The sequence below is a fragment of the Monodelphis domestica genome, chromosome 7 (genome assembly GCF_027887165.1).
Source record: "Monodelphis domestica isolate mMonDom1 chromosome 7, mMonDom1.pri, whole genome shotgun sequence".
NCBI lineage: Eukaryota > Metazoa > Chordata > Mammalia > Didelphimorphia > Didelphidae > Monodelphis > Monodelphis domestica.
This window is the reverse complement of record NC_077233.1, coordinates 149,030,653-149,044,657: the sequence shown is the minus strand read 5'-3', so window position 1 is coordinate 149,044,657 and position 14,005 is coordinate 149,030,653. Positions and strand designations below refer to the sequence as shown.

Genomic DNA, 14,005 nt, shown 5'->3' with positions numbered 1-14,005 from the left:
AAAATGCATGTGACCGAGGCAATTCAAAATTTCAACACATTATGCATAGTCTTCATGTCCTTTCATGCCTCCAGTTTCAAAAGAGTTGCAATCCTTGGTAGGGTACTGCTACGCTCCTTCAGAAGAGCAGACACCTTTTCCCTAGGACTCAAAGAAACCTCCCCATTTCTGTTTCCTCAGAGCCTCTGCCGAAGGCTTGCTATCTTCCAGGCAGGAAATAGGAAGGAGGGGTCCTTTGGCTCCAACTTTTCATTCCTGCTACAGTGCTTCTCATTGGGAGACATGTCACTCTCACTAATGGTGACTATACAATACATTTTCCAACTCTTCATCTCTTCAGGCTAGGTCACAACTAGGCAATGACCAAGTGCCCAACAATCACCGAAGAGCTCCCGATGGTCCAAGCAGATTAGCATGCAGGGCAAAAGTAGAGAGAGGCAACTCTCCCATAGAGACAAGTTCACTGTCTATGGCTAGTCCCTGACTTTCCTTGTCTTTCATATGCAAATGACCCAATCAAGGTCTCACAAACTTTACAAAGTACCCTATTCAAAATTTTATATATTTTACAAACTGCAAAATGATCCACCCAGATCTGAGAGAAATCCACTTTTAATCTCATTGTCTCTGTTACATGCCTTTCATTCTTTGAATTTACCAGTATGAAAGGGGCACACCCTTACACATAAAAACATTCATAGCTTACATTTCTATAGTGTTTTAAGGGTCACAAACACTTGCCTGAACAACCACCCTCTATGGGTCAGGGAGTATGAGAGTATTACTATCCTCATGTTCCAGATGAGGAAACTGAAGCTCAAAGAAATAAATGATTTACTATTATCCACACCTAGCTAAAGTGCCTGCATCAACCCTCCAGCTTAAGGCTTTTAACTCCAGATCTGGCCTTCTTTCCACTGTACCTTTCTACAAGGAAACGGCATGTCCAATGTAAAATAATGGAAAGAACTATACCAAGAGAGGCAGCTAGGTGGCTCAGTGGATTGGTCAGGAGGTCCTGGGTTCAAATATGACCTCAGACACTTTTTAGTTGTGTGACTACAGGCAAACCACTTAACCCAGTTTGCCTAGTCTTTGCCACTCTTCTGTCTTAGAGTTATTACTAAAAAAAGAAGTCCTACACTAGGAGTTAGAAAACTTGGCTTCCAGTTTTTTTTGCCTCTGTAATTAGTAAGTCATATAACTTTAACTTAATTATTTCCCCTCTATGGACCTCAATTTACTCATTTTAAAAAACTTAGATGTTAGATTAGTTGTTTTCAGGGTTCCTTCCAATATTAACATTCTATGATCTTGAAAAACATTAAGGGCAAATTCAAGATGGAATCATTTATGGAAAAAAAAAAGAAAAGAATAGGAGCTTAGAGATGCCACAGATACTGTGGGCCATAAGGGAAGGAGGAACTTGGGTATAGGAATTGAAAGGGAATCTCCCACAAGGAGATTGGTGCCAAAGTGGGGATGTGAGCAGAGAAATACAAAAATGGCCCACACAGTCCTGTGGTTTTGGGCAGCTGCCTGCAGGGTGAGTGTGGAGGCTGTACCAATTTGTCCTGGCACACTGATTTTCCCATTGTCCCCAGGGCTGGGGCTGGGGCCCTGCCGAAGCATGTGCCCTGATGTAAGTGCCTGTTGCTGTCAAGGGGCCGGCTGGCTGCCTTGGCAGCAGCACATACAGTACTGGACTCCACGTCCTGGGGATAGACCAGGTCTCATCTTACAATGGACTCATTGCACCCATGGTGTCATCTTTCCCCTGCTCCCACCTCTGCCCCTTCTGCACACTCCCTTAGGGGCAGATGGAAGAATCCAGAGATAGAGAGAGAGAGAGAGAGTGCATTATAACCCCCTCTTTCCTATTCTCATTTCCATCACCTCCATTTACTTCCTAATATCTCTTGGGTTCAATTTAACTTTATTCAATTTTGTTTGAGACTTCTGAAATCTCTGGGATCCCAGGGGAGAACCTTGGCTCAATGGCACAGCTCTTTGCTAAGAACAGGGGACCCAAAAGGCCTTTCATTGAGAGGTCTGGTGTGCCTTCTGGTGTCTCCTTCAAAGTCGTAGGCCATATTTGAATCTCTAGAAGAAAGGTTATTTGTTGGAATATTTTACCCAAAGCCTCAGTTCATTTTACTATAGATTAGTTGGCTAAAGGTCCGTGGTGGCTTAAGGCCCAAGAAAGAAAAACTTTCAAGTCCCTCAGTCCTTCTATGACACAGTGAACGTCAGAATCCCTCTCCCCAGTGGTCTGGTATATACATCTTCCTCTTGAGAAACAGCAGATAGAGTGCTGCTCTTGGAATCAGGGAGACTTGGGTTCAAACATTTTCTGATACTTTCTAGCTGTGTGACTGTGAGTTTAAACTTAACCTTTCTGAACTTTGTTTTTTTCATCTGTAAACGGTGACAATAATACTTATAGTGTATACTTCATAGGGTTGCTTTGAGGCTCAAATGAGATGTGTGTAAAAGTGCTTTGCAAACTTTGAAGTGCTATCTAAACATCTATTATTATCAGTCAATCAATCAATGAGCATTTATTATATGCCTACTATATGCCAAGCACTGTGACAATCACTTCCAGGATACAAAACTAAAATAGTCTCTGCTCTCAAGGAGCTTATTTTACATCTAATCTATGTCTCTATCTTTCCATCTATCACTATTGTTATTGAGTTGGAGATGCCACATCTTAATCACCATCTGGAAAGCAAAATCTTTGGATTGGAAGAATAAAAATCCTTTACATTGATACTGCTTTCTTAAAAATAACATACTTATATAGTGTTTTAAGGCTTACAAAGCCCTTTATTTACATAATTTCATTTTATTATCATACAAGCTGGAAAAGTAGGTAATGGAAGTTTCATTATTACCCTCTTGAGGCAATGAGATGGTGCTGTAGATAAGCATGCTGGGCTGGAGTCAGGAAACCTGAATTCAAATTCAGCCTCAGCTCTTTCTTTAGCCATGTGACCATGGCCAAGTCATTTAACCTCTGTCTGCCTCAGTTTTAGCACCTACCTCCATGCTCTCCCCACTATTCTACGCTGCTTCTTTTTTTAGTTTCCAAAGTATTTCCATATGTAAAATATAATTCGATCCTGCCATATTAATCCTCATAAGGTGTGTAGGGCTGATATTTGCTATAGTAGGCCAGTTGCTATGTGGCCTATATATATTTATTAAATTTATAAATTATATACTTATATTTATAAAAACACAGAATGTTAGAGCTGGAAGGGACCTAATTCAACCCTATCCTTTTATAGATGAGGAAATTGAGGCTTAGAGGAGGTTAACTCATTTGCTTAAGGTTACCCAGCTAACATGTAGCAGAGTCAAAGCTTAAACTCCAGTTTCTTAACTCTAATTCCTTTTTACTATTATAGTGTCTAACATATTTGTGCCGAATTTATATTTTTCAATTTTTTTTCATCTGTACCTTTTCATTTCATCAATCTAAGTTTTCCATGAAGTAGACAAGGCAAGGATGAACAGAATAGGCAGTATTTCAGAGTTAGAAGAGACCTCACAGGCCATCTAGTCCAAACCATACCTAAACAAGAATCTCTTCTACACTTTTTCTGGTAAGTAGTCATCTAGTCTTTGCTTGAAGTCCCCACCCTTCTAAAAATGCCCAAGCCACTTTGGGTTATAGCACAACTGTTAGGATGCTTCCCTTATAGCAAGACTAAACTGAATGAATGTTTAAAAAATTTTTTTACATGTAATTGGGAAATATTTAGAGAAAGAAATAAAATACATTAAAAATAAAAAAAATTAAAAGATTAAACCAGCTTTTTCACAGCTTTCTCCCATTGCTCCTAGTTTTGACCTTTGGAGACAAGAAAAACATGTTTAATCCCTACTCCATATGGCATCCCTTTACTTGAAGACAGCTATCATGCTTCTCTCAAATCTTCTCTTCTTTAAACTAAGCATCCCTTGTTCCTCCCACCAACCCTTACTATAACAAGGGAGTCAGAGACTTTACACTATCTTGGTCACACTCTTCTAGCTTATCAACATCCTTACTAAAATGTGGTATCCAGAACTGAACCTAGTATTCCAAATGTGGACTGAGCAAAACAAAATATGGTAGGATTTCTATCTTCCTAGTCTTAGACTGTCTCTATTAATACAGCCCAAGATTGCATTAACTTTCTTGGCTGCCATAGCTACCACTAACATGTTGAGTTTGAGATTCACTGCAATCCCCAGATCTTTTTCAGATGACCTGCTATCTAGCAATGTTTCTTTTATGTGAAGTTGCAAAATTCCATATTTGTTTTTACTAAATTTCATCTTATTAGATTCAATCCACTTTCCTAGCTTTTTAAGATCTTTTTGGATCTTAACTCTATCATGTAGGGTGTCAACTATCCATCCTAGTTTTGTGTTCTTTGCAAATTTGGCAAGCACACCAATCTATGCTTTCAGCCAACTTAATTTATGAAAATGTTTAAGAACTGATAGGGCTGAGTAGAGATCTCTGTATCCAATCCCTGTATTTACCTTCCCTTCCTCCCATAAAAATTATCTCTGAACCTTCAAGGGAAACCTGGTTTGGGGGTTAAGGAGTTGTCCTTACGTTTTGAGGGGTTCTCTGTAGAAGCTATTCCTCTTCCCCTTGCCCAACTTGATTTTGGGCTTTCCTAAGGTGAGGACCAGTACCAGTCAGGAAAGGAGTTTTTCTGTATGACCCTGGGCAGGTCACTTAACCTCCATTGCCTAGCCCTTACCATTCTTCTGCCTTGGAACCAATAAACAGTATTGACTGGTTCCAAGATGAAAAATAAGGGTTTAAAAAAAAAGTAGTTTTCCCATTCATCCTAGGACCATGATGGTGACCCCATGGCATGTGTGCCAAAGACAACCTCTCTCTGTGGTCACACCAGTGCCCCTCCCAGCAGTTGCTCCCTTCCCCCTCTCCATCACACCTCCCTGCCCCTCTGCACTTACTCCCTCCCCTGAGCTGAATGCTCAGGCTACTCTCCTCCCTTTCTCTCTCTCTCTGCCAGAGACTCTCTCTGCCAGGGAGGTGATGAGGTCCTCCTCTCCTACCAGCCAGCCCAGCCCCACCTCCTAAAAGATCTCCACTTTCTTCCGTTCTTCCTCACCTCAGCAGCCAGTCTGCCTGTCACCCCCCAAAGACAAACTGCGATCCCTGCTCCCATCCCTACATGGGGGATGAGATGGGGCCTGTCATGGGTCCCTAAAAGTTTCACCATCACTGTCCTAGGATATTCACAGGTAGCTACCACATTCCTATGTAGCCTATGACTAAGGAGACCATTGGAGTACTTCAGAAAGACAGGCCATCTTCAAATGTCTTAGCCGGGCCTTCAAGACCCTCCATGATTTCTATCTGCTCTCTCCATTCAGCTTGACTTTTCCTTTCCATATGCTCTATTCTGTAGTCTAACTTGACTATCCCAGAGAAGTCCTATGCTTTCTCATGTCTCAGCCTTTGAAAATCAGGGTTACAAGAATCAAAGAATCAAAGTTTAGAGACTATCTAGTCAACTCCCCTTATTTTATTGATGAGGTCTAAGGAGGTTAAGTGAAGTAAGCTGTCTGAGGTCATCCAGAGAGTAGGCTGTAGCTTTGAACCTAGGACTTCTAACTCAGGAGTTAGTGCTCTCTAAACTTTCCCACAATATTACTGCTCTGATCTCTCCCTGATCTGTTTTCACAGCACTCTTTATTCTTCTTATGTATTTATCATACTCTATTTAGAATTCTATTTACTTAAGTATATGTCTGATCACCTCCACTGGAGAGTAAACTCTCTGAGAATGAGGATTTCGTCCTTTGTAGCTTTGGCTCTGTGGCTGTGCCTGTTGTTAGGTATTGCACATAGTAGGGGCTTAACAAATGAATTACTAAATAGGACTGGCTTCTTGAGACACACGTATAAGGGAGCAGTCTGCATGATGCCAGTAACTGTTACTCTAGAACTATGGGGCAAATGAAGTTTGGCTTTCCTCCCCCTTCTCTGGCCCCTAGGCAAACCAGGTGCATGGAAATCAAGAGGGAGGCCTGCCATTTTCCATTGCCTCATTCTCAGTTCCTCTCTTTTTACATCTTTCCCTCTGGCTGATCAGGGGCAATGGGGTTTAGTTAGGGTCTTAGAATCATAGAGCTAGAAAAGACCTTGTAGATCACCCCCTCTTTTTTTTATAATTGAGGAAACTTGGGTCTAGAGAGATAATAGGATCATGTATTTAGAGCTAGAAGGGATCTTAAAGGTCATTGAATCTGGCCCTCTCACTTTACAGAAGAAGAAACTGGAAACCAGTGAAGTTAGGTGACTTGTCCAGGATCATGTAGCTAGTAAGGATCTGAAGTAAGTAAGCAGGATCTGAATCCAGCTGTTTTTGACTTCACATGGAATTAGTGACAGAGCCCATCTCTTGAACTCCAGTCTAATACATTTTGTTTTAATTCATATTGTTGCTTTCTCAACCAAGAACTCCCCTAGGGAGAACCCCAGGGTTTGTCTGCCTCAGGAATAAATGCTAGGTCACACAAAAATTGGAGATGAAGGCAAAAGAATCAGCAACCCTGTCCCAGGGAGGCCTGGCCTACTTGTAGTCGAATAGTTATAACCTTTGTTGTAGGATATGAGGAGAACCAAAAGCCCCTTCTTTTCCCTCTGGCTGATCAAAACTTTCTCACCATTTCTTCTATCCCAAAGTTACATAAGACAAAATCCTCATTCTCAGAGAGTTTACCATCCAGTGGAGGTGATCATAAACATGCTTAAGGAAATAGAATTCTGAATAGAATGTGATAAATGTATAAGAAGAGTAAAAAGTGCTATGAAAACAGATTAGAGAGAGATCTGGCAGCTCAAAACTCTTTCTCCATTCCCCCACTCCCTCAATCCTCCTAGCTTGCTAGTGTGCCAGGGGTCTTCACCATTATGGTCCCTTTTTTGGAGGGATTTTATTTCCTGAAGCCCCCTGTTAAGATGAACACATATCTTGACTATGTGGGACTATTTCTAAATCTGCAAAGTAGGGCTGGGATGGCTAATCCCTAAGGCTCCTTCTAGCTTTGACAGTCTATGATTCTATGATTCTTGTGATCCAGGAGGGTTAGATATGAAGCCATAGGCACCTATTAACACCTTAATGTGGCTTAGTTTCTTTCTTGGAGGACTAGGACTTGGGACAGGTAAACTTTAATGGTAGGGAAGGATTAGGAAGCAACCTGAGGGCACTGAGATTCAAATGGGATACTCTAGGTAACTTGAGGACATTAAATACCAGGTAGGTTTGGATGCTTAAAGGGGACAGAGCTACCCATAGCCTTACCGAGGAGAGTGCACTGATTCTCAGAGTCAGAAGACCTAATCTAGTTCTTATTCTGCCACTAAATATCTGTATGATGTGGAGAAATCCTTCATCTCTCTGGGCCTCAGCTGTATAATGGAGAAAACAATCTCCTGCTTTTCTCCAGGGGATTTTATGAGGATCTAAGGAATGAATGAAGGCTAAAACCTTGGGAAAGTAAAAAATACTATATAAATATGTCAGATTATTGTTAACAAAAACCTTTTTCCAGAACTCTAGACCCTGAAGAGACTGTTGAAAAATTATTCCCTCCAAACAGCTTCAGGCTATCCCAGTTCCAAATGGTTGGCTTTAGGTTTTCAAGTTTGATTCTGGTCTCTGGTGCCCTAGGTTTAAAAAGACAAGTTAGAGAATACCAGATTTTAGGAGTCACTATGTCTTTGGGAGAAGAGCATCCTCATCCCAGTAAGGCCAGCATTGTCTCTAAATGCCTCTCTGAGGATAGAAAGTGGTGGAGAGAAGTGAAATCAAGATGCTGGCTTAGCAACTCAGGTTCTGGGATCTCTAGAGTCCACTTCCTTAGGCAGGCTCAGGCACGTTTGCTTTCAGCCATGTCTAAGGAGGCCTAAGGAAGGAGAGCAAGAACTGGAGATTGGGACAGAAGTGATTGAGGTCTAGGGAGAACCCTGGGGAAGCATGGGGGAAGATCAGAACTTAGAGAACTCGGCCCCCAAAAGGCTCCAAGGCTGGGGAGGTTCTATCCATTCTAATTGGCCGTTCCTACCCAAATTTCCCCCATAGCTAGACAGTCAAGCTGGGACTTAATGTTGTTTATCTTTTTCTGACTACTCTTCTCACTCTTTCACCTTTACAGCTAGTCTAGAGGCCAGAGAGAGTATCCCTTTAAAAGACTGGCCAGTGGCTCTTAGAGCCCAGGTCATGGGGAGCTCTCTTAGTCGTAGTTTTTTGGTAAGCCTTCCCAAGCAGGGGCTAGAACCTGAGAGCCTAAGGAGAGCAGAGGGGTAATGAAACACCTGCCCTAGAGGGTACAGGAGGCTCTGTGTGACTTAATGAGGTCGAGAACCAATAAATAATCCTCTAAGTATTTCAACAGGTAACCTGAGATAATCTTGCTTGCAAACACCTTTTTCCACCCCATTTGTGGATAGATATATTAAAAAGAAATACCAAACTGGCAAATGAGCCTAGACATCTACAGGGTGGTATGCTCTATTAGTCATTTAGTAATACCTGTTTGGTGTGGAGCCAATCATACAACCCTTTTAGAAAGGGTTAATTAATTTGCCATAGCCATACTTCCATGTATGTACACAGTCATAGGAATCTCATGGAAAGTGTTTTGGGTTAGAGGCAGACCCCCAAGCTAGAGAGCTATGTTTTAATCCCACTTCTGTCACACAATTCAACTCAACAACATTCATTAAATGCCTATTACAGGCAAGGCATAATATAAGAGCAGGGAGGGAGAAGCCTGAAAAAATTGTCCTTGCTGGCAAGAAATTTACATTCAATTAAGGCTTGGGCAAGTCATGTAACCCCCTTTCTCCTCAGTTTTGACCTCTTGTAAAGTGGGTCTAATAATATCTGCCCTGTCTATATCTCAAAGGTTGTCATGAGAATCAAATGAGCTAGCAGGGTAAGACCTTCGGGTATTATGCATAACAATTAGCTCCTCATCCCTTGAAGGTGAGAGCTCAGTACAGTTAGACTTTTTTGAGGAGCAGACCAAGTGCCAACCCTGTGAAACTGACTGATCATGTTCTAATCATTTAGAACTGCAAGTCTCTGCCTCGGGTGGCACAGAAGATGTTGCCAAATTGTTGGAGAATCAATTCTCAGCTGGAGATCCAAGTCTAGAGGAGGAGAGGGCACTTTATGCAGACCCAGTCCCTCCAGAGAAGAACCTGCAGCTCCATTATACAGATGGCAGTGAGGCTGAGAATTGGGAGAGGAGAGAGGCTGGGGGGGAGCCCGGGCCCCCTGCTGATGCTGAAAGCCACCACAGCCCAGCTTCTGATCCTGAAGCCAATACCTCTGTCTTAGAGTCAGCTCTGCCTTGGGAAGCTGCTGACAAGGCTGGAGCTGGAAGGGAAGAAGAAGCCCCTGCAGAAGCAGGTGCTCTTCCTGAAGAAGGAAAAGGGGATTCTCTGGAGGAAAATCAGCAGGAACTTATAGAGGGAGATGGTGCAGGAGGGGAAGAGGCAGAGGCTAGCTCTGAAGAAGGAAAAGGAGGACCCGTGGAGGAAAAGCAGCAGGAACTCATAGAGGGAGGTAGTTCAGAAAGAGAAGAAGGGGTAGGAGAGGTTGTGACGGAGGGAGGCTTGGAATTTCCTAGTGCAGGAGAGGCTGGAGGCCCAGCTGAAGGGGAAGAGGGGACCATTAAAGAGATAGGAGAGGTCCCAGGAGAAGAGGAAACATCAGCAGTAGAACCTGAGCCCTCTCCCAGTTCAGAGCATGAGGGTGAGAGAGAACATGGAGACCAAGAAGCCTCAGAAGCCCCAGGAAGCATGGAGGCAGAAATGACACAGGAAAAGGAGTTACCCAAGGCTGAGGACGATGCAGAGGGGCCTGAGAAAGGAGAACAAGAACTGGAGGCTGAGGCAGAAATGACTGAGGCTCAGGGAGAACCCCAGGGAAGCTCTGAGGTAGATCAGAACTTAGAGAGCTCAGCCCCAGCCAAGGCCAGTGGCAAGACAGAAGACACTGAGAGCTCTGGTGCAGGGCAGGAGGCTGAGTTGCTCTCTGCGGAAGGTCAGACATCACTGATAGTTAGCCAAGAGCTGGAGGAGGCATCTTCTGAGGAACAGAAAGAGGAAGAGGAAGGATACCAGTCTGATGAGAAGTCTGAAGAAGATGCTGGGGAAGGCAGCTCAGAAGAAGGAGAGGTTTCTGAGGAAGTTACAGCTGCCCAGGAAGAGCCAGGAGCCACAAGCCATGAGGATGAAGAAGCCAAACCTGGCCCAGAGAAAGCAGCTTCAGCTCCTGAAGATTCAGAAGGTCCAGGTTCCCCAGGCAGGTGTCAGGGTGAGGGGATTCTGATAGTTATCCCCTAAGGGGAGGAAGCCCTAGTGTTCCTAGGCTGAAATAGGGTCCTAATCCTCCCTACTGTGTGGGCATTCGTTATTGGTTGTGTAGGCAGAAAGGAGTGGAGGGAGTGAGGTCCCCTGAGTTGAGAGTCTTCACTGGTGCATGACTCTGAAGGCTAACATGAAGCTCCCCAAAGCCTCAACTAGGAATTTTTGCAGCTGGGGCAAACCTCACAAATTACTCCTAAATCAGGAGGAAAGAAGGACACCCTCACTTTTGGTGGGGAGTAAGGGGGTTTGAATAGCACAATGAGGCAGAATTCCTGGTAACAATCAAGGCCACTCCTTCCCCCAGGACACAGACCATCTAGTAGTTTCCACAGAGGTAGACTGTCAGAGTGGATAGAGAACTGGCCTTGGTGTTAGGAAGATCTATATCACCTCTAACATATACAAGTTAGATAATGCTGGGTAAGCCACTTAACCTCTTAGTATTCCAGGCAACTCACTAAGACTATAAATTACAGAGAAGTTAACTACTCACCTTGGAAAAGGGAATTTCTTATATCAATGAAATCATAGACCAGTCCTTATTCTGATTATTGTATTCTTGATAACTAGGTTCAAAGATCGGTTTTTTAAAAACTTGGCATAAAGTCCCCCGCTATATTCTAGGAATGGGATAGGGATGGAGTTGTAAATCTTACAACCAACAGAGAAAAAAAAATTATTTTTGACAAATGAATTAAAAGAGGGCTTGATGGTATAACCCTCCTCCCCAAACAAACCCCAAACCTTCAGTCCCTCAGCTCTCAAAGTATCATGTTAGGTCTGGAAGGGATTGTAGAAATCATTTATTCCAACTCCTTAATTTTAGAGGGGAGAAAACTGAGGTCTTTAAGTGGGAGAAGGAAGTTTTTCCTCTGAAACTGAGGTTGAAATCAGGTCAAATCATGGAACTCAGATCTTAGAAGACTCATCATATTAGAGCTGGAAGGGACTTGAGAGACCATTTCATATAGTCTCTATCAATTTACAGAGGAAAAAACAAAAGCCCTATCTGTATCAGACAGGACTAAGAACTCAGGTGTCTGGAATTTTTCAAGTTCTATGTTCTTTCAGCCAGATTGAAATCCTGCTCATCTGGAGCAGGGAACCTTGGTCTCATTACTTAGGCTGAGCTTCTGAAGGGAAGAAGGCTTATGGTCCTTTTGGGTATATTTTGGCCCCAATTTTACACCTTCCCAGGCTCTCATAGGAAGGAAAATTTGAGGAGCCTGGCTGGGGATATGGGTGGGGAGAGTATAAATCTTAGAGGGAAAAGAAAGATTTCTGAGTTTGGGAGGGCAGCTGCATCCATAGGGAGGCACAGCACCCCCCCCTTCCCCAGCCATGGCTGAAGTACTGTCCCCCTGCCTTGACTTCCCTCCCTGTAGCTCCTTTTGTCAGGAAAGTTTGAGAAGACTGGAAGGGTAAAACTTGGAGGGAAAAAAGGGTCCCTAGAATGGAGGAGGCAAAAGTGTGCTCTGTAAAGTAATGGCCTACCAAACGGCTTTAAAGTGCTGTCTCCCTTCCCTTCTCTTCTTTGGCAGAAGGTGCTAAAGGACAGCTCCATAGGAGCCTCCCTCCATTAAGTCTGATTCATGGATTGATTAGGTCTGGTTCCTATGATATGCCTAAACCTATGAGGCTGGAATGTCCCTGTTAGTATTAAAGGGACTGGTTTACTGAATCAGGGCTAGGTCTCCCTCCCTACCCTTGACCCAAGGGACTTTGGACCTCAACACTCACTAAAAGGCTTTTCCTTCTTCAAGGCACATTTTTGTCCTGATCTTCCTTGCTGAGTCTCTGAAATTCCTAGCCTTTTCCCCAGGAGAGTACAACTGTTTTAAATTTTCTACCCTGAAGCAAAGAATTTTTTTAATAAACAAAAAACTATTTAGCTCCATTGGAGTAGAGACAGCCAGACTCTTTATGCCAGAGCTTGGCCTAGAACTAAATCCAAGAAAAGGAAAAGGCTTCACAGATATAGTTGTTTTTTTTTCTTTAAAAAAATCCCCTCCCCCCCAATTACTTGTCAGTATAATTTTTTAAAGATATTTTATTTTCCCAATTACATTTAGTAACAATTTTCCACACACATTTTGTGAAGTTATAAGATCCGAATTGTCTCCTTCCCTCTGTTCTCTCCCCACTCCTGGAGATGGTAAGCAATTTGATCTGGGTTATACATATATTATCATGCTAAGCATATTTCCATATTGTTCATTGTTGTAAGAGAATACCCATATAAAACCCCAAATTAAAACACAAATAAATTAAAGTGAAAAATAGCATTCTTTGATCTATATTCTGACTCCAGCAGTTCTTTCTCTGGAGCTAGATAGCATTCTTTGTCATAAGTCCTTCAGAATTGTCCTTGATCATTGTATTGCTGAAAGTAGATCAGTCTTTCATGGTTGATCATCATACAATATTGCTGTACTTGTGTACAATGTTCTCCTGTTCTGCTTATGTCTCTCTGAATTAGTTCATGGAGGTCTTTCCAGCTTTTCCTGAAACCATCCTGTTCATCATTTCTTATAGCACAATAGAATTCTGACACCATCATATACCACAATTTGTTCAGCCATTCCCCATTTGAAGGAGATATCCTCAATTTCTTATTCTGGGATAGTATAGACCTCAACTCCCAGATTCTCGAAGAAGTTATCAGATCAAAAATTTAGAACTATAAGGTATCTTAGAGGCCATCTCATCCAAACTCTTCATTTTAGAAATACGGCTCCCCTCAGCCAAAAAGTATTGAGTCAAGTTTGAATCCAGGGTTTCCTGAGCCAGGATTTTATCCACTATACCATGCTGCCTCTCAAGTCATATTTTCCAGCAGAGCTGTGGATGGATGACCAGAAGGATATAATTTAAAGCAGAGTGAGGATAGCCCTTTAAGTTCTTCAGTAGCTTAGAAACAACCAAGCTTAGTACCTCATTAGGAAAAATGATTAGTTTAAAAAAAAAAAAAGAAGCTACTAGACAGTGGCTTCTTCCTCTTCCTGGTTAAGCAGGTTCCTCCTTGGTCTGGCACCACTCTGCTCCTTTCCCTGTGTCCTCCCCACCAAGCATTAATCAAGCATCAGCCTCTAGTGTCCCACTGTCTCTGCAGTTTTTCCCCAGATGTAATCCTCCTCTTCCTGACCCCTACCCCAACTGAACTGAAACATTTCAAGTTACTTGCCTCAGGTACATCTTATCCTAGTCACTAATATGGCTCTGCTCTACAGAGTGGCCCCCTTAACTGGTGGTGGTCACTTAGGATATAGGTAGGGCCAAAGCTTTGTACTTTTTAAAAATTAAAAGATATTTTATTTTCCCAATTACATGTAATAATAATTTTCAACCCACGTTTTCCAAAATTATAAGATCCAAACAGTTTCCTTCCCTCCCTTCCCTCCTGCAGCTGGAAGATGGTAGGCAATTTGGTCTGGGCTATACACATATCATCATGCAAAACACATTTTATTAGTCATTGTTATAAGAGCACACTCATAAAAAACCAAAACCCCAAAATAAAACTGTAAATACACTGATATAAGAGATATTATGCTTTGGTCCTCATCCATCCAATTCCAG

The 14,005-nt window shown here is 42.5% G+C and overlaps 1 protein-coding gene across 3 annotated transcripts in view; it reads left to right on the top strand.

The window, feature by feature from the left end:
• Positions 1 to 14,005, top strand: part of SRL (sarcalumenin) — a 60,124-nt gene that overhangs the window by 26,065 nt on the left and 20,054 nt on the right. The window contains exon 2 of one of the 3 annotated variants that reach the window (XM_056805816.1): positions 9,123 to 10,361. The exons of 1 other annotated variant lie outside the window; for it this stretch is intronic. In XM_056805816.1, the coding sequence (XP_056661794.1) occupies positions 9,123 to 10,361 (1,239 nt within the window). Of the gene's footprint in view, positions 1 to 9,122; positions 10,374 to 14,005 lie in introns of all 3 variants that reach the window. One more of the 3 variants, XM_007499074.2, reaches the window with a different exon arrangement.